This window comes from Phalacrocorax carbo, chromosome 13 (genome assembly GCF_963921805.1).
Source record: "Phalacrocorax carbo chromosome 13, bPhaCar2.1, whole genome shotgun sequence".
Lineage (NCBI taxonomy): Eukaryota > Metazoa > Chordata > Aves > Suliformes > Phalacrocoracidae > Phalacrocorax > Phalacrocorax carbo.
Window position 1 is genome coordinate 15,937,820 of NC_087525.1, and position 18,796 is coordinate 15,956,615.

The following is an 18,796-nucleotide window of genomic DNA, read 5'->3' on the forward strand; positions in this document are numbered from 1 at the left end:
GCCCCTCTGTCAAATCTTCTGGGCTCTCTCAACAGCAAGAGAAGACGTATGCCACATCCATGGCTTCAGAGACCCAGCCCTTGTTATCTACCGGAGCAGAACACCGAAGAAACGCCACCACGCAAAAGCCTTCCCTGGGCTATGCTGCGCTACCGCTGCTCATTGCCCAGGTGCAAAGGGCTTGTGGTTTCCATTAGCTGTAAGAGCATCTCTAAGCGCCCGGCACTTCTGGAGATCAGGCGGTGCGTGGCCGCGTTAGGATGCTCCTGCCCTTGCTCCGCTCCTGGCTGCCGACGGGCAGACGGCCGCGGCGGTACGCGTGCAGCGGCGAGAAGGGCTCTCCTTGACCACCAACGCAGAAACGCGGAGTGAAACACCGTCAGGGCCAGGTTCTGAGCCCAGGTGCCAAGGTGCGGCTCCTGTCACGACAACGCTTTGTGGCCCCGGTGGTTTTGCAGCGGCAGGGAGGGCTGGCCACGAAGGACGCGGGAGGGGGCGGCAGCACGGGCTGGGGCTGCTCTTGGCAGCTGCCACGTGCAGTTTCTTTTCAACCTGATTTGTTTTCTGTGTCTGGAAATCCTCCACTTAATTCCCTCAGCCTCCTGGGAACGGGCTGCTTCAGGTGCACTATGGAACTGATAGTTTTCCTCCGGGATACAGTAATGTATCCTTTTCTCACCTGTATATACCTCCCTGTTATTGTTTAATGCTGTCTCTATTCAGAGGCCTCGATTAATCCCTTCTTGAAAGAAAGGAAGCCCTCTTGATGGATCAGAGTAGAGGAGCAGATGGGAGTTGGACAAATGAAGTTGGGCAAATGGTGGTGCTTTTGCACAAAAAACTGGAGGTGAGAGGGCTAGAAACCCCCCCAAAAAGCATGGAGAGCTCATAAAATCTCGTTACCGTCACTTAAGTAGAAACCCAACCCAACCCAACCCATGGCAGATGCAGAAGCAGGCACCGCTACTAGTAAAGGTGAAGAAACGATGAGTTTGGGACGGCGGCTCCGCACGCGCGCGGCGCCCCGCTCGGCGGGGGGGGGACGCCACGCGCGCACCGGCGGCTCGGTTTTACCCTTGAGAAGATGTCAAGAGGATCTGCATAATACTTTGTGCAGACAACCGGCGGGGCGGACCGCGCCAAATGGAGATTTTCGTTTCTGTACCGATATAAATATGGAAATGCCTCTGCTTTTTGAGGGGGATCTGAAAATAAAAAAAGAAAGGAGGCAACTACTATCCAGATTTTCTCCCCCCCCCCCCCCCGTATATTAACTTAAATTGCCATTTCCAAAGGGTGAATTTCAGGAATGTTCTCGCAGCGATTTGCGGGGTCGCGGTTGCGGTATTTCTCCCGCGTGGATTAAAGCCAAGCCCACGGACGCCTTCAGCGGCCAGAGCCCGGTTCCCCGGTGTTTATTCCCCGCTCCCTCACCGCGTTCCCCCGCCCCCCCCCCCCGCACGCCGGGCACCTGCTGCTGCAGCTCAGCCGCCTCCCGAGCGCCCCCTCCCCTCCCACCCGCAAACCCCGGGGCTTCGCCCCCGCCGAGGCGGTGCGGGACACGGGGACAGACACACGGACGCGGGCTGCGGGGGCCGTGACGGGGCCGTGCGTTATCCGCTGCGTCATGACACCCGCCACAGCAACCCCCCCCCGCCACCCCGCGCCCGCCCCCGCCCCACCGCGGCTGCGGCCGCCATGGACCCGCCGCCGCCGCCGCCGCCGCCAGCGGGACTTGTTGGACCGGCAGCTCCCCGGCCACCGCCTCGCCGCCACCTGTGACACCGCCTGGGTGTCCGTCCGTCCGTCCCGTCGTGTGTGTCGTGTGTCCCCCCCCCCCCCGCCGCCCCCTCCCCGCGGGGCCCTCCGCGAGCCGCGGGCTGGGCCGCGGCGGCAGATAAGGAGGGGCGGGAAACGCGTGAGGAGCGGGCGCGTGAGGGAGCTCCCGGAGGATGGGCAGGGCGGCGGCGGCGGCGGCGGCGGCGGCGGCAGGGCGGGCGGCGGCGGGCCGGCGGGGCACGGCTTAGGAGCCGCAGGAGGCTGCTGGTGCCGGCACCGCGGGGGGAAGAGGAGAGGAAGGGGCTGGACTTGGAAGAAGAGGAGGAGGAGGAGGAGGAGGGTGCGCGCGCGCGGGGGGGGTGGGGGGGGGGGACAGGCACACACACGGCTGAGTATCGCTAATAACAAGTTAAAGACTAATAACAATAATAACCGAGCACGTCGCGGAGGATCCGCGGCGGCGGCTGGGAGCCCCCGCGGAGGGCAGCCGGGTTGCAGCGCTGGGTATCTTGGAGCGGCGCTCCGAGGCATCAGCTTGTGGTGGTGGTGGATGGTGTTGGTTTTTTTGGTGGTTTTTTTTTTTTTTTTTGGGGGGTGGGGGGGTGGTGGGCGGGGTGGGGGCTGTGTCTGCGGGAGAAGGAAGGGGTGGGAATCTGAGGAGGAGGCTACCTTTTTATTATTATTATTTTCAATTTTTTTTTTTTTTAACATTATTTTCGCCGTACGAGGAGGACGCTCAGAATTCACCGGCCTGTCGGCTCCCGAGAGGGACCCGGGGATTGTGCGCTCGCTTTTTTTCACCTTTTTTTTTTTTTTTTTTTTTCTTCCCCCGTTTGTTTCTCTGTTTTGTTTGTTCGCTTTGATTCGTTGGTGCGTTTTCCTTTTTTAATTTTTCTTTTTTTCCCTCCCCCCCCCCCCCCCCCCCCCCCGCCGAGCAGCAGCGGCAGCAGCAATATGGCTGGTGATGGGGTTTTTGGGGGGCGCTGGCGGCGGGAGGAGCTCCGGGCAGCCCCTGCGCGCCCGGCTCGCTGTTAGCTATGGCAAATGGCAGCGGCGGCGGCGGCGGCGGCTCCTTCCCGGGCGGCGGCGGCGGCGGCGGCGTTAGAATGAGTAACAATATCAACGCCAACAATCTCAACACAGACTCGTCCTCCTCCCCCGTCAATGTGCCCAAGATGGATGCGCTCATCATCCCGATGACCATGGAGGTGCCCTGCGATATCCGCGGACAGCGCATGTGGTGGGCTTTCCTCGCCTCATCCATGGTCACTTTCTTTGGGGGACTCTTTATCATCCTGCTGTGGAGGACCCTCAAGTACCTGTGGACTGTCTGCTGCCACTGCGGGGTCAAAAACAAGGTAACTCCCCCTCCCCTGCCCCTCCTGGTGCCGGTGGTGGTTTGGTGCGGTGGTGGTGGGGAGGAGGAGGAGGAGGAGCGGACACCTGGGCGAGGTGGCACCGGACGAGATGCCCAGGGCTGCTGTTGGATGGCAGCGCGCTGCCTGCTCTCGCCGTAGGGTCGCCACGGGCTGTCGGGAGCCGCCCCGTGGGGTGCGTGGCTGGAGGGGCGAGGTGCTGGGTGCAGCCCTGAGACGCGTGTGTCCGTGTCCCCCCCACCCCACCCGGTGCCCCTCTCGCCCTCCCACCCCACGCTTGCTTTCGTCCCGTGGCGCAGAAGGTGCGCCCGGTGTCGGCTCGCCCTCGGCGGGGCGCGCGGTGGGACGGTGCGGTTGGGAAGTTGATGCGCACCCCCGGCACCGCACATGATGGCAGGGTGGGAGTGTTTGTTTGCTGGGCGAGGCCCTCGGTGCCCTCACGGGATGAGAAACTTTGGCAGAATTAAAAAAAGGTAAACTTCTCACTCAAGTCAATCCTTTTAAAGCCAGTTCCACTCCGCAAGCATCTTTGACGTTTGGTAAATTAAACATAGGTATCTAGAAATATTTAGTGCATTCGTAAGTAACACACTAGGTCAGTATTCATTTAGTCTAAGTGCGAAATCTTCGAGGCGAGCTCTCTGCCCTTTGATTTTTGCATATTAGCAGCTGCAAGAGAGCCTAGTCCGTGAAGTTAGGGTTGGCTCCTGGCTTGAAGGGTCTCTGTCAAACTGAAGCTAAGAACTTGCTCAGGTCCAGACTTTCGTTTTTGCTTAAGACAAATGGGATAGAAAGTGTTAAGACTCTGTATTTGTGAAAGTGGATTTTGACAGACCCCAAAATAGACCAGCAGCTGGAGTTTCTCCCCTTCCCTTTTCACATTTTTTGGATTACAAATGGAATAATATCTGCTTCAGTTATTCCTGGCACACAGACACCCACAAAAACACACACACCTTTTAATATATGGTTGCTAGGTTGCTGGCTTGCTTTGACGTACAGTGAGCTGTATTCCCCTTTCTCCTGTCCCCTCCCCTCTAAACACCCTCGATGCAGCGCATAGCCCAGCTGCGCGAAGGATCTACCCGTAGGGGAAACCAGAAACAAAGTTAGAGCGCGAGAACTTGTTTGTTTGTGTGTTTGGGTTTAGCAAGGTCGGCGTCCAGTTTGCATTGCCTAAGTGAACCTCCACGCTTCCAGGTGGAGGTAGAACAGTTAGAGTGAACATGGCCTATCTATGGAAGAGGCACTTGCTAGAGATAAGGAATAAATAAAAGCTTTGAACTCAACCTTAAGCTTTCTGAAACCTACCAGGCAGTATCGCTTCTCTATAGGCATTTTTTTATTCCATTCAGAACCAAACCTGAGCTTTCTCAGCGAGGGGTGAGCCAGGTATGATGACAAGGCTCGGGTAAATTTGTGATAATAAGTGTGTCTCCTAAAATACCATTTCCTACAACAGTAAAAGGTGATTTTCAAGACTGGGTGGGTCATTAAGACTTGCCTTCTGTTTCTTCTGTGTGTATTTAGCATTTTCCTCTGCACATGATGAGACAAATCTGCAAGGGCTATCAGGGATCTTGACGAAAGAGAAAATCCTACAGGTTATCTGTCACCTCGTGCTTCTTTCCTTGAGAGAATGAAAAGTTAGACTTGTATGCAGACTTCTTACGCATTGTGTCTGGGTGGGTATCGTCGGTCTGACACGCCGCTGTTGGGACGTAGTTAAAGCAGATCATTTCTTAACCAGTACAGCAAAGCGCATCCAGATTGTCTTTGAAACCTCTTAGGCTAAAAGTATCGGCTCGCTGAATAAGAGGTGTCATCGAGGGGCTCCAACACTTCCAGTCTGAATGATTTGACATACCGTGGCTATGCCAGGTTGTAAGGTTTGAGCTTATTTCGTGTTTGAGACCTGAAGTAGCTGTGCCCATGAATATCGTTCCCTGGGGCAGGAGGATGAAGGACTCTGCAGGTAGGGGGAGATAGATGTCTCTTTTTGGATTGTGTTTGTTCCACTTGTAAGGGTTTTCAAGCCTCTTAAGAAGAACTCTCAAGGGCCGATCCTGCATTCCTTACGTGCTAAAGCGGGGAATTGGAGGGAATTCTGTGTGTGTAAGGTGTAACGAGTTATTGCAAAACACTTCTAGTATTTAGGGTCTAAAGGCAAACTGGAGTAACAACTGGAAACGTCTTAAACTTTGCTGTTACGGAACTCACGCTTTGTGCTGCATGGTAGCTTGGGCACGGCTGCCGAGGCTGCTGGTGAGAAATGTGAGGGCGTAGGTATGCTCTGTCGGCTACATCGGACCTGCCGGCAAAAGCGGTTTTACAAGAAGTAGCTCCTCGTGCTGCGGGACTGGAGACGTTTTCTGCGTGTTAGGGCCTTGCCTTCGCTGCGCTGCCTCTTCTGCCGCTCCCCGGGCTGTGGCGGCGTTGGGTTAGCCAACGCCGCCTCACCATCCGCCTAACGCGAGGTCCTGGCGAGCGGGCTGACAGAAGTCTTCCTCCTGGCTACTTTCTGCAGCTTCATATTGACCAGTTCACTTATGGGTGTGAATACTGGACAGAGTTACTGTGCTAACACCCGTGCCCATATATGTTATTTATGTTATTGCAAGGAACCGCAAAAAGGTGGTGGTTTTTTTTTTTCTTCCCCTGCTATATTCTATGCACAACATTGTATTCCTCAGATTTGTCAGCGATGTAACGCTTTTTAATGGCTGCACAGAGGGATTTAGAATGTGGTTCCCTCCCCCCTTAACTCATTAAATTTAAGGTTGGAATTTAAGAACGTGATATAAACAGTTTAACACTTTGTTGTATGAAATTTCACTACAGTTGTGTTTTTTTTTTTTCTCAGAGATAAGAAAGTCAAGACACTGTAAGTCAAGAATATCAACACTTCTGGTAACAGAATGATAAATGTTGCCCCTTAAAGTTCCATATCCAATTTATGTCATTGTATATGAACAGAACATTAATATTAATCACATGCTACAAACGATTGCTGAAGTTTTAGGATCTTGATGCTCCATGCTCGCTTTGTGAGGTGACATTTTAAAAAACCTGTCAAAAAGAAAAATGTAACTGTTGACCTGTGTTGTCAGTGTTCCACGTAATATGAGGGTCGTTACAACTGAAGCCCTTGTACTCCTTGATTTAATATGGTATATAGTTTTAGAGGTAATTCTTCCAAAATTAGCTAGTTGTATTGCAGAGACTTAACGAACGCTGTTTTTCTCCTCCGTGTTCACATGTACATTTTTAGGAATGCCTAGGTGCTGTTAAAGACCTTGTCTTTGCTTTGTTCTTTGCCCCTTGACCAGCTCATTCCTGTTCGTGTGTGAAAAGTAGAATGTGAGACTGAAATTCAGCGGGCTGGACTCGTGACACCATTAGTTGCTCTTGTTTCTGGGAATCACACAAAAAGGAAATAAATATTCATGGGGAAGTACACAGTTATAGCAGCTAAATTCGTATTATCTGTAGTTCTTTTGATTATATGGATCTGCTACTGCTTTTTCTGTGCTCCCGAGGGGCATTTTTTACTCCCATTATCGGATACTGTGCTTCGAACAGACTCTTGAACAAGAAGGAGGTTCAGTGGAATGAGAAAGCTCAAGTCTGGGGCACAGTTGGCTCCTGAAATACCCTATTGAAGAGGGTGATCTTCAAACCCTGGCTCTGTGTCACTGCTCCTTGGTTCCCCGAAGGGTGGCACCCCTTATGTACCTCATGCCTTCAGGGCTCTTCCAGGTGGGACGTGTCTCTGTCGCTCTGCTCCCCTTGGAACGATTTCAGTGTTTTGAAGAGCTTTCTCCCCGCCCCAACCTAGGACTTCTATATGTATAAAATGAAATTACATTATGATTATGGATGGCAGATGCTGTCCTGAAATTGCAAGCCGTAATAATATTCCTTCCTATTGGTCTAAATATTTCCGAAGTTTAATAAAATATGCAGTGCTAGATTTTGGTCAGTAGAAACCAATCAACATTCCCATTTGCTCTGAACAGAAAAATTTTACTTTTACTGGAAGTAGAATATTTGCAGGCGTCGTCTTTGAGAAGTTGGGAATTTTCACCCAGACCTTTAAGGCCTGAGAAAATTTTTAAGTGGCAAAATTTCAGTTCTCCCTAAAAGAAGGAGTGTTTCAACTAAACTGGCTCTCACAGAGCTAGTTTTGTCGCTTTCTTGGCAACATCTGCATAAACCTCCTCTCCAAGTAAAGAAACAACCTCAAACCAAGGCGCTACGTATTGAGAAGAGCAGGGGAGTATTAGAAGGCACACGTGGACACATAACGCAGGAGATCCCGTCATTTAAATCCGTATGTGGAAACCTCACCTTGACTCTCTCGAAGATGTACCGAGCAGAAGCATCTGAACAACTGGAAGGCTCAAGGGATTAGCAGCGGACTGCGATGCATGTTGCTCGTCAGTCACATGTGCAGCCTGGCTCGAGGCACTGAATCGTTCCCGTCTCATGGCTATCAGGTGGTCTGCGCGGAGTTACGCCGTCAGCGTCCCACCAGCCAAGTTGCCAATTGAGAGGTGGACGTGGTGGAGAGGTCAAGGGCTGAAAGAAAAGCTGCTCCCAGCTCGTTGCAGATGGTGTTTCTGCAAGTGAAAAAGGCACTGATATGGAGAGGTGTCTGCTGCTGTTTTCCGCGCCGTGAAAAAGATGGCACTTTCGGCTGTCTGGATTTCAGATTTTAAAAACTCGTGCTAAAATTGGTTATGCATGTGGAAAAGAAAATGTACGGACGAGGATTTAAGCTGTAAACCAAACAGCCTCGACTGAAGCGTTATTTTGATGCAGTATCATACTTATTTTTCAAGGCTTTGCAACACATGCATTTAAGTAGAAAATCGGCGCTCGGAAGGAATTTGCACGTTTGCAAATCCATAAATGCTAGTTGGAAACTATTAGATTTCACAATTTTTTTTTCCAGTTTAGCTTAACAGAAGAAATGCCTGTAATGGGGAATGAAACGCTTTTAAATATCATCTATATACGCAGGTGTGATGCGGTGGGATTTCTGAATGCAGAATGAGGGCAGTTTACAGCCCCAGAGACAGAAATGCTGAAAATTTTGAGAACGCTAGTCCTAACTATAACCTCTGCAGGGACAGGATCTAATGATTACAATTAAAAAAGCAATGATGTTCCATGGCTGCCCTGCACTATTGCAAGGAAGTGGGTTGTGAATCTTAGTCCTTGAGTGTCCTTCCTGGGATGGATCTTAAAAAGTAATCTCTAGTCAGGCGCAGGTGAAACACAGAGCAATGGTCAGTGTTCCTGCGGAGGCTGGCTCTGCTATTCTGTGGAATCCAACTTGGATTGACAAAAGTTCATGCGAGTTTCAGGGCTGGCTGGTAATAATTCCTCGTCAAGATCAGTTCAGCAGCAGCCGAGGCATTCAGTAGCGTGAGTTGTAGGACAGCAGCTCCAGAGAACCTGGTGAGATGTAAACTTAAAATATCTGTGGATGAAATTAGGGGTGGGGTATCCCTTTGGTTCTATTAAACGTATGTAGTCATGTTGCATAAAATGACATATTTTACATGTATGAAAATTATCTCTTTATCGGAAGTCGGAGAAGGACACGGTGAATACAGCTTGTGGAGGTTTTCTAAGGGGAAGACTGCTGAAACATTATGTGTGGGTGTTAATGGTTAAAAAATATTTTTCTCCCCCACGTATCATTTCAGTGACAAAAGGAAAGGGCCTACACTTTAAAAAGCTATCCTAAAATGCTGTGTTTCTGTAATCAACTCATAGGTTGAAGGCTTAGAACCATAGAATTGTAGAACATCTCAAGTTGGAAGGAACCCATAAGGATCATCGAGTCCCTCAGGTCCCTGCTCCTCGCAGGACTACAGCGCCTGACCCTTCTGCCCAACCTGTGCAGTGAATTCAAAGCACTGTTAGATCACAGGACTAGGCTGGCATTGATATTAGGCCTCACGGTTCGTAAGTGCGAGCACTCTTTTTACAGCACATAGGTTGTCTTGGGTGACAGGGGAAGGTGGGTGTGCAGTAGGAGTTTGTTAGCATTTTTACCAGTAATACAGCTGGACGAATAAATGGGAAAGCAAGATACCTATCTTCCACGGCTGTCATAGATGTGTTGGTCAGGAAAGGCTCGTTTTGAACCCCGACGGTATTTATAGCCTGAGAATACATCGGGTTTGCATCTTTGAGAGGAACACTTTATTCCCATATATAGTATGCATGGCTCTGTTTAAATGAATGTGCTGCCACTGAAATGTGTTGAGTTCAGTTTGCTTTGAGATGATGTATTGCAAGTATTTGTCGGTTCGAGAGTTACAGAAATGGAGAGCGTTATCCAAAGCCTGCTGAAGTAGAGGGAGGCCATCCTCATAACTGCAATGGTTTTGGACTCAGGCCTAGATGTTCACAGTGTTCTAGATGAATCAGATTTTTTTTTTTCTCCAAATGATTCGTATGTTAACATTGTAAGCTTTTAAAAGCTTTTCTCTTTTATTGTAGCGAGGTGTATTTACTTGGCTCGTGGCCATTATGTCTGGGATTTCAACATTAGAAACATAATATTTAGAAATCACACAAGGTATGTTTCCACTCGGGTTAAGACTTACACATGCTGCCAGGCCCCCCTTGGAAATCAGAAGTTGGGTGCTTGAAGTACTGACGATACCCCCTCATGGCATCTCTCCTGCAAGCTGACGTGCAATGGCAAATATTGGCTCTTTTATTTTAGAGCCGCAGTAAGTCCACATTTAGCAGAACTGGCAAAGGTCCCTCGCCCCATGGATCACCCGCGGGATGGAGACCTGTTTGCAGCCACAGCCCCGCGTCCTGGAAATCCCTTTGCATGTCCTTAGCTTTGCTACCTAATTTAAATATCAGAACTGCCAGCGTATAGTGGAGAAAAAAAGACAAACCTGATCACCGGGCCAGAAGAGTGTCGAGCGGTACTGTGACATCATAAACAACTGCACCACAACACAACGACTGGGCCAGAATTTGAGGGGCTTGTCACTTGTAACTGTTAGAGACAGGTCTACTGTGTTGCGTTTTTATTGCTTTCTAAATACTGAGGAAATAAATTTATAATACGGTTTTTGTTCCCCTTTGTCCAAGCAGATGATGACTAAATATTTGGCATTTTCTGTCATGTTGTATTTAATTAATTTTTCATTATCTCTTTTACATTTTTATGTCATGGTTTATCTCTTTTGTTTTATATCATTATATCTTTATGTCTTTATGTCTTTTGTTAAACTAAAAAGTTAGACTAAAAAGTCTAACTAAAGTTCGACTCACTCTAATTTGCTACTGTTAATGAGATTGACCCTAGCGCTGCTGGTGTTGGATTCATTTTTTTTTTAAGTGTAGGGGAGACACTATTACAGATACGTCTTTAAAAAAACCACAAAACTGTTTGCAAAGGGTGACCTTAACATTACAATAATAAAGTGAAATATAGTAAAGTGTTTCTTTGTTTAAGCACCTTGTAATTTTTTTCTAGTATGAATGCTGTTAAACTCATGTGCGGTGTGATGGCGCATGGGTGTTCTGCTGGCCAGAAATGACTTGAAGCAGGTTACTGGCTGCTTTGACCTGCGATGGTGGTTGGTGCAGAGCACTTCAGATGCTGTCAGATATCGTGGTGAGTCCTTTGCCTACAAGTGATTTGACATCGCTTTCTTGAGAGCGAGGTAGCTGATCGACAGGCAGGTGTTGTGTGGTGTTTTTGCATTTTCTAGCTTGTCGTACTAGACATATTATCTCATAAGGAAGCTGGTAAACTCTGCTTGGGTTTTAAGGACTGAAGGAAAAAACCCCTCTTTTTCCCTTTTAATCACAGGAACAGCCTAGATAGGAGGAAATATTGCAGGGTCTGTCCATATGTGGTGCAAACATTTCTCCCCGAGGACGCTTCTGATAAATTGATTTTGTTACGTGGGAAGTTTTTACCAGCCTTTTGGGTTAGTTTCCTTCTATTCTTGATACATTTATATCCAAAGGCTTCTGTGGATTCCCTCAGCAGCAGAAACAGCGGATTGCTGGTTTTATACTCACGTGATTTTCATATCGCTTAAGGCTCTCGACAATAATACATACTTGTTTCCTGGTGCCCTCCACTGTAATGTTATTTTTCTGCTGTCTGTTGTGCTTTTTTAATGGATTTACATGGATTGTATGCTTAAGAAATGATGTCTTTGTTTGAGAGAGGGCCTGGTTTTTGGTTTAAGGCTCTACCAAATTTCATCTGACTAAATGCTGGTTTTCCTCCCCTGACTCTGCCTTATGTGTGTAAGTTACGGTGTTGTCATTTCATGAGTTAGAAGAGCAGAAGTCGTATTATAGATCTGCTGTTCCTAAAAGAAAACAACACCAAAAACTTCACAGTTTTGATATTTGCAAAAATAATTCCGGTTGCTTTGTTGGAATGTGCCCCTAGGAGATAATAAAGTTTTAACTGCTAAGAGAGGCAAATGCTGTCCAAAGTGTGGAGCTTTGCCTCTGCCTGTAGGATTGAAGTGATAAAATTGTAATGAAAATCTTGGTATCTTTGAGTTGCCAGCTGAACGATAAGATACAATTCCAGGAGCAGAAGGAAAAAACCCACTTGATTTTTCCGATTTCTAATTGAGGGCATTATATTTGGTATTAAGTTATGCATAATTTTTAAAGAAAACTCACACAGCAGTTGCTCAGGTTAATACGGGGAACTTAAGTCAGCGCTTGCACAGAACATCTCTTTAGACACCAACATTTAAGTTCTGAATAAGGAGTTTGATTTCAGAATCAGTGATAATTTCAGATGGTTTCAGAAAGGAAGTGTTGATCTTGAAAACTCATGTCCTTATTTAGGTGTTTGTCAATAAACATAAGTGCTAAAATCCAGGTACACATTTTTTTGGGGGGTAACGTTGGTTTTACATGTAATTTTATGGACTTGAGTAGGGTTTACCTAATCCCCTGTCCGTGTATATAAACAGAGGAGAAGGTACGTCAGTGTCTGTGAAGTTACGCGCTGTTCTAAAGCTCTTCAAAGCAGCAGTGTCTCTTGCATTAACATCTAATACTCTCATTTTAGTTTTCTTTTACCCAAAATGTTGATTCACACCCCCTAATCACAAATATTTATCTAAAGGTGATTTAATAACTTTAATTAAATAACTTTATAACTAAATAACTAAGTAACTTTAATTAAAAATAAGTTAAAACCCCAACTTTTCCGTGCTCCCTTATTGAAACCATGGGGGTGATCAGAATGTGTTATCATTTCTATGGCTACAGTTGCTTTAATAAAGCTGTATATAAACTTTTGCCTTTATCGCTGTCCATGTGATTATTTGTCTTTGGGTTTGTGTTCTTTAAAGGGAGAAATGCTCACGGCTTAAAGCGAATAGATCTTAATCTTGCTCTTAACTTCAGCTGTGTACAAAAGTATAATGTATCCTTACAGTTGGTTACAGAAATATTATTTAGAGACCTTTCTTTCCTGTTACAGAGCGGTCGAATGAGAGAATGCATGTTCATAATTTGTAGAGGTGGAAGCTAGTTCAACCTCTAGGGTGAAATGTTTACTTATTTTATTTTTAAACAACAAAGTAAACCCAGAATTTCATAGGCTCATCTGTTTGCTTTTTATATACAGAGAAATAGAATGTTCAGTTTTGCGACAGCCAGCATTTCTGCCTGCAGCAGCTCAAGGGCACTACAGAAGACTCCAGCCTGGCACCTGGTGCACTAAGAGAGCAAACCTGCTCAGTTGCTAATTGTTAAAATCCTTCCCTAATGATGAGCCGGGGTGTTGCTGAACCTTGTTAAGAGGTGGGTGACACCCCACGGCGAGCTGACTGAGGGGGTGCGTGGTGGAGGGCGAGGGGTGGCATTGCGGCGCATCCAGGCTGTCATTGTGCGCGTTGGGGTGCGGCACCGGGGCGCTCCTGCGGCGGCGGGGCAGCCTGCGTTCGGTTTAGAGCACGCCTGGCGGCATGGTTATTTCTGTGAAGGTGCCCGAGTCACACGACGCAGTGTTTACGTCAACTTTATGACGTGGTAGGAAGTGAAGGTGGTGTAAACCACGCCCGATCTGACCTAATGCCTGCTGAAGCGGAGTTACATCACCCCCCACTTTTTAAAAAACAAATTGAATCTGTCAGATGAAGTTAAGTGTTTTGGGGGAGCGGTATTTTTGATTTAGTCTTCTAAGACCAGACTTAACCGTCCCGAGGTGATGGTTTGACAGCGCTAATAAATCCAGGCTTTAGAGTCTGAGGAGAGAGTCGCTGCAAGGTCCCTGAGCTGTGTTGAGGACAGGCTGTGACTGGCAGGTGGTAGGAGCTCCAGATCCCAAGTCACCATAACTCTTTTTAGGCATTTTTTTACTGACTGGAAAGGATTTCATAGGTAAAAGTTGACTACTGAAAAGTTCTAAAAGTGAGGTTCTTTCATTATTAGCATGCTAAATATTAATTTAGTTATGTCCTATGGTGAATATGATATTGTTCACTTCAACGTTTTAGCTAGGTGAGGAATGCACTTCTGAAAGTAAACTCTGCCTTTTCCAGCATCATTAAATAGATTCCCTTCAGGTGAAGCTATGTAGGAAGCTGAGCTCCAGGACCACCTCATTTATTCCACCTGTTTATGGGCTTAAGTGCCCACAGCTGGCCTAGATTATGCTTGAGGGTATAAGTATTGAAGTACGGAGAGGGTGGAGCTCCTGTGGTCAGTTGTCTTGCTCCTGGTGAAGGTAAAGCTAGTTGTGTTTTTGGGGGGAAATCCTGGGTGAGCTCTTTTTCGTAAGCTTCTGGCTTTATTTTTATTTATCCAGTTATTTTTTAAAAACCAGTGTACAATGTATGTACAGCTTGTTACAATAGCTCCTCCAGAGAGCTCTTTCTTTTACTATGCTGTAACTGTGACTCCAAGATTCAGCCTGGTCTCGCGCGCTCGCTGTGGGTGCTGTGGCTGGGCTGGCTGCTGAGGATGGGGGTAAGACTCTGCCTTTGGATGACTTCTTGCTACCTTCAAACATCACAGGTCTTGGGCTGTGGCAGAAACATTGATCAATTTCAGGATAACTCTTCTAAAATTACTGTTTTTATATGGTTCTTCTAAGAGTTTTGGCAGGTGTGTGAAGTCTGCATGGGTAAAGATATTATTACTTGGCCTGACTGAGGGGGAAGAAAATGGCTTTGGGACGGGTTGTTTAAAGCAGTTGTTGCCTCTTTGGTCTAGTCTGAGACAACAAGTGGTTGAGCTTGATGCCCGGGTGGTTTTCAGGGAGCTTTTCTTGTCACCGAGAACTTTGGTCCAGAGCTTTTATTTTCAAAGCGCTTATTAGAAGTGGAGAGAAAGGTAATGATGGCTTCCACTAAAGGTAAAAGTTCTAGAAAAGCTTCTGGTGATATAAACAGACTTCTAAAGATTCTGCCTCAGAAGTATATTCTCTAAGCTTAGTAAAATACTGGTTATGAACAAGAAGCAGAGGAACCATTTTAAATGTGGGCTTTTTTCATAACTGTATTTCTCAGTTGGAATTGTCTCTTCCCTGGGACAAATTGTTTTGGTCCTGGGAACGGATTGTTTTCAGCCGTGACTGTAAGACTGTAGTTTCCGTTGGTTTGTAAAATACTCTTTGGATTTTAAATGGTATGTAAATGTAGGCTTCTGTGTAACTCCTGTAAAAAAAAACATAATGCCCGTGTCTTTTAAAATGGATGGCTCTAATGGTTATAGGAAAATCAGAACGTGGTCTGAGAGCTGATGGAAATGGCAGTTCATTTAATGTCAGAATGTATCATGTGTCTTAAGGCCAGAGCAGTGTTTTGGCCGTTAATATTAGTGGAAGTAGAGGCGTCCTTACCCTTGTAATTAAATTGATGTTGGTTCCTGGATGTCTGCTTTTACATGATCAGCTTGTTTTGATGTATTTGGGCTCATTTCTAATAATTTACAAGAGTATCACATTAAGCTAAAGTGTTAGATAATTCTTTTCTTAAAATAATTGATTGAAAACAATTTTACATTAAAATACTAGTTGAATTTAGTGCAGATATTGTAGAAAATGCACTGATGTAAAGTGTTTTTTTTTAGAAACAGGGAGATTATTCAGAATTATGTGTTATTTCTACTTGTCTTCTGGCCTCAGGCTTCTGATTAGGTTGCGTAGTCTTGAGTGGACATTCTTTAAGCATGTCACCGGACTTCTGAAGGTGAAAACCTGAAATTCTTCTGCAGTTATGAGACAGTGGGAGCTAAAACTCTATGAAAATGTTTTAATATCAGGCGAGATGCAGTGTATCCATTACAGGGATGGGCTTTGGAGAGCTGGCAGAGCTCATTGTAAGCAGGTTTATGTTTCACACCGATATGCTTGCACTAAAACTCTTTCCTGTACGGCGTGTGAATGCTTGTGCACTGTTTGTGTTCCATTTAGAGGGCTGAAAAACTTGTGGGTTTTGTGGTGTTTTCTGCAAGTGGGAAAGCTCATTACTAGGGCTCCAGGATATGGTTTTAACTGTTCCACTCTATGCAGGGAGCGTTGTGTATTCAAAATGGGGCTTTGCAACCTAAAAGGCCTATCTGAACTATTTTTATTATTGTAGTATTCGGAGGCCGCACGGTTTTGCAGGCTTAGTTATGCCAGATCCTATTACCAGCTTTGACAAAGGGGTGATCCTCTGCCTCGTGCACCTTGTGATCTGAAAGCAGATCGTAAGGAGAAAGCTGGGGAGGAGCAGGGCTGTGAAAGAACCCGTTTGCCCCAGTCTGTATGAAGCGACCTCGTGAGCAAGATAAGCAGATGATTTCATTAATGTACGTCCACTCACCCCATTGCTAGATCTACAAAGGGGACGTGGTTTGTGAGTCTGTTAGAGCAGTTACTATTTTTAAAGAACTACAGGTGGTTAAAAGGCTGTGCCCTGCTAAGTTCCTTTCTTGAAGATTTATTTTTTTACATAAGCAGAGAATAAAAGGAATAAATAATCAAAAATATTTTTTTTAAGTTTTAGCTGTACTGTGAGGAATGTGCAAGAACAGAAAAATAACATGGTGGAGGGACTGAAGACTGATAAGAAGGGAATCTGTCTGGTTTAGTATGCAACGTATGGTGTTCATACATATTCACATTCAGACACTTTGAATATGGTTGCTTTGCTGCCATTAAGAAAACCCAAACCAGTACTCATATCCACACTGGATTTAAAGAATAATGTTACTTTTAGAATCTAGTTAAACATATGCTCGGTGATTGTACTATTTTTAGCTTCTTTGAACAACACGTGTTCTCCCCAGATATTTATTTGTGAGTGTTGTATGCTGTTCTTAAAAGGAAAATCTCGCTGTGTCGAGATTCTTTTACTGTATCCAAGAAAGGAAAGAACCAGGGTTCTTGTCAGTGTGTTACTTCTTGGAAATCCTAGGAGGTGGGGTAGATTAATTAAATCTAAAATGGACCCATCTGGTAGTGCTAGCAATGCCAGGGGAGAACAGGTGAAAGAATCTGAGCCAGAATAAACATATAGTGCATTATATAACCCGTAACGTAATCTGTGACCCATCACAAGCAGGAGGCTAATCGTGGTGTTAGACTATTTACTTTGGGTTGTGGTGTTGTTTAAGTCAAAGGGTTAATGTGGTAATTCGAAATGCTTGTTTGTGTTACCCTGCTGAAAAGCTAAATATTTTTTCATTCTCAATAAGGCAGATGTATTTAATCCATCCTATAAACAAGAAACAAATTCCCTGTATGGATTTGCTTGAAAATAAATGGGTTGACCATGGTTTGAAACAAAATGAAGCAAAGTCACTCTCTCAGAGGAGTAGTATACCTGTTTAAAATTTGGAGAGCTATTATCCAATTAAAAATGGTGAAAGGTCTTCTGCCAACCCAGTTTTGCCCCCAGATTTATGTTTGTGTAAGAAGAATACAAAAATCTCTATGCAGATGTTTGTGTTGCTAAAACTACCTTGTTCTTCAAGTTTCCTGCAATACTTCAGATGTAGTCATTGCATCACTGGGAATAGGAATATAAAAATGCCTGTAAAAATTGAATTGTATTACCCGATCTGGGAGGCATGCAAAAGGTAAACAATATAAATGCTGGGAAGAAGTGAATTAAATGAGAAAAGAAGTGGCAATGAAGAGATTAAAGGATGGTGTCTGTTTGCAGCGCAGGGTTTGGGCTTGGCAGGGCTCCTTAGCACACATTCCGTTTTTATTATGGCACCAGTTAGACACGATTCCTGTGTCGCTGGCTGCGTTACGGAGCGTGTGCCTGATAAAAGACTTGCAGTGTATGCTCTTGGGGGAAGTGGATTTCATGAGGGCAGGGCAAGGGCCTGGGCCTTTTGGCATGGCTTTAAAACAAGTGGATGAAGTAGGCTATGGAGCTTTTTGTCAATTTAAGAGCTTAGTAGCTAGATCTTCAGTTTAAATAAAGAAATAAAACACCAAGAAAAATCTGTCTCATTGCCTGCCTTTAAGTCAATTTCCATCATCTTCCATTAATTTTTTCAGCATCCTCTGTGCTTTATTTCTTGCTGCTTAAGTTTCCTTTTTTTGTAGTTTAAAAAAAACCAAAACAACCCAAACTGTGACAAGAACATTTCATGTGAAGGTTGGAAGGAGCTTGTCTCATTTGTCTCACTTGAATTTCCAGCTCTCAAGTGAAAGATTCTGAGGTGCTTACATAAATGTTGGTTGTCTTTTGATAGTGGAGGGGATTGAATTCCATTTTTAAACAAATAAACCTTCAGAAGAATATAGTTCTGCCAAAGTTGGAATACTTACAAAACTGTCAGTTTAACTGAGCTTTATTAACTGGAGGAGGGGAAAGATGATACTGAAACTATTTTCCTGTGTTCTGTTTTTGACAGGAAATAAATATTTGACTTTGTTTCATATTGTAAAGTCAAAACCAAAGCTAGTTAATAGCTTGATTCACAGTCTTCTCTCAGGAATCTTACTCTGAGAAGTCTTTATGGTTATCAGAAGTACTCTCCACAGTAGATGTACAGCATAGAATTAAGATGAAGATATTTACATCAATTCTGCTCTCTGCCCAGATGTGTCCTCTGAATATCTCCCTTCCTAGGGTACAGCAGTATAAGTATGTGTAAAATACATATTTATATATTAACAAAATATATGTAAAATGTGACCAAATCTTTTATGAACACTGAAGTTGGGTGTTTTTACAATGTGCTGGTCTATCAGAGTAAGTGTTATGCTCGAGTTTGGGCTCTACTGGATTGTGGGAAGCATACAAGACTAGGCAATTAAATCAGTTCTCGCTTGTGAAGATATAAATTCTCCAAACCCCTTCAAATCAATTGATTAGATGTCGATAAGGAAGGACTTAGTAGTAAAGTGACTATAAAAGCTTCTGGTCAGTCATTTAATAGGTTGCATTGGCTTTTAATAATTCTTCTGTTTTCATGTAACTGTAGGTTTGTTAAGAATTGTATGCGGTTTATTTGAGATAGCTATTATAGCAGAGACACGCAAGTACGCTGTAACAAGCATACTTAGTGAATGAGGAGCCCTTGGGAAATTTAACACAGCTTTTCAAGACTGGAATGAATGAAAGAAGTGGCAAGATGAGAGCAATACACATCATACAAGT

The 18,796-nt window shown here is 45.3% G+C and overlaps 1 protein-coding gene across 16 annotated transcripts in view; it reads left to right on the forward strand.

Annotated features, from left to right (window-relative positions):
- Positions 1–1,858: 1,858 nt before the first annotated feature.
- KCNMA1 (potassium calcium-activated channel subfamily M alpha 1) overlaps positions 1,859–18,796 on the forward strand; it is a 510,436-nt gene continuing 493,498 nt past the window's right edge. For 6 of the 16 annotated variants that reach the window (XM_064464914.1, XM_064464916.1, XM_064464918.1 and 3 more), the window contains exon 1: positions 2,391–3,137. In XM_064464914.1, coding sequence (XP_064320984.1) covers positions 2,817–3,137 — 321 coding nt within the window. In that variant the 5' untranslated portion in view covers positions 2,391–2,816. Of the gene's footprint in view, positions 2,120–2,388; positions 3,138–18,796 lie in introns of those variants that run through there. The other 10 variants (XM_064464922.1, XM_064464924.1, XM_064464926.1 and 7 more) reach the window with 4 other exon arrangements.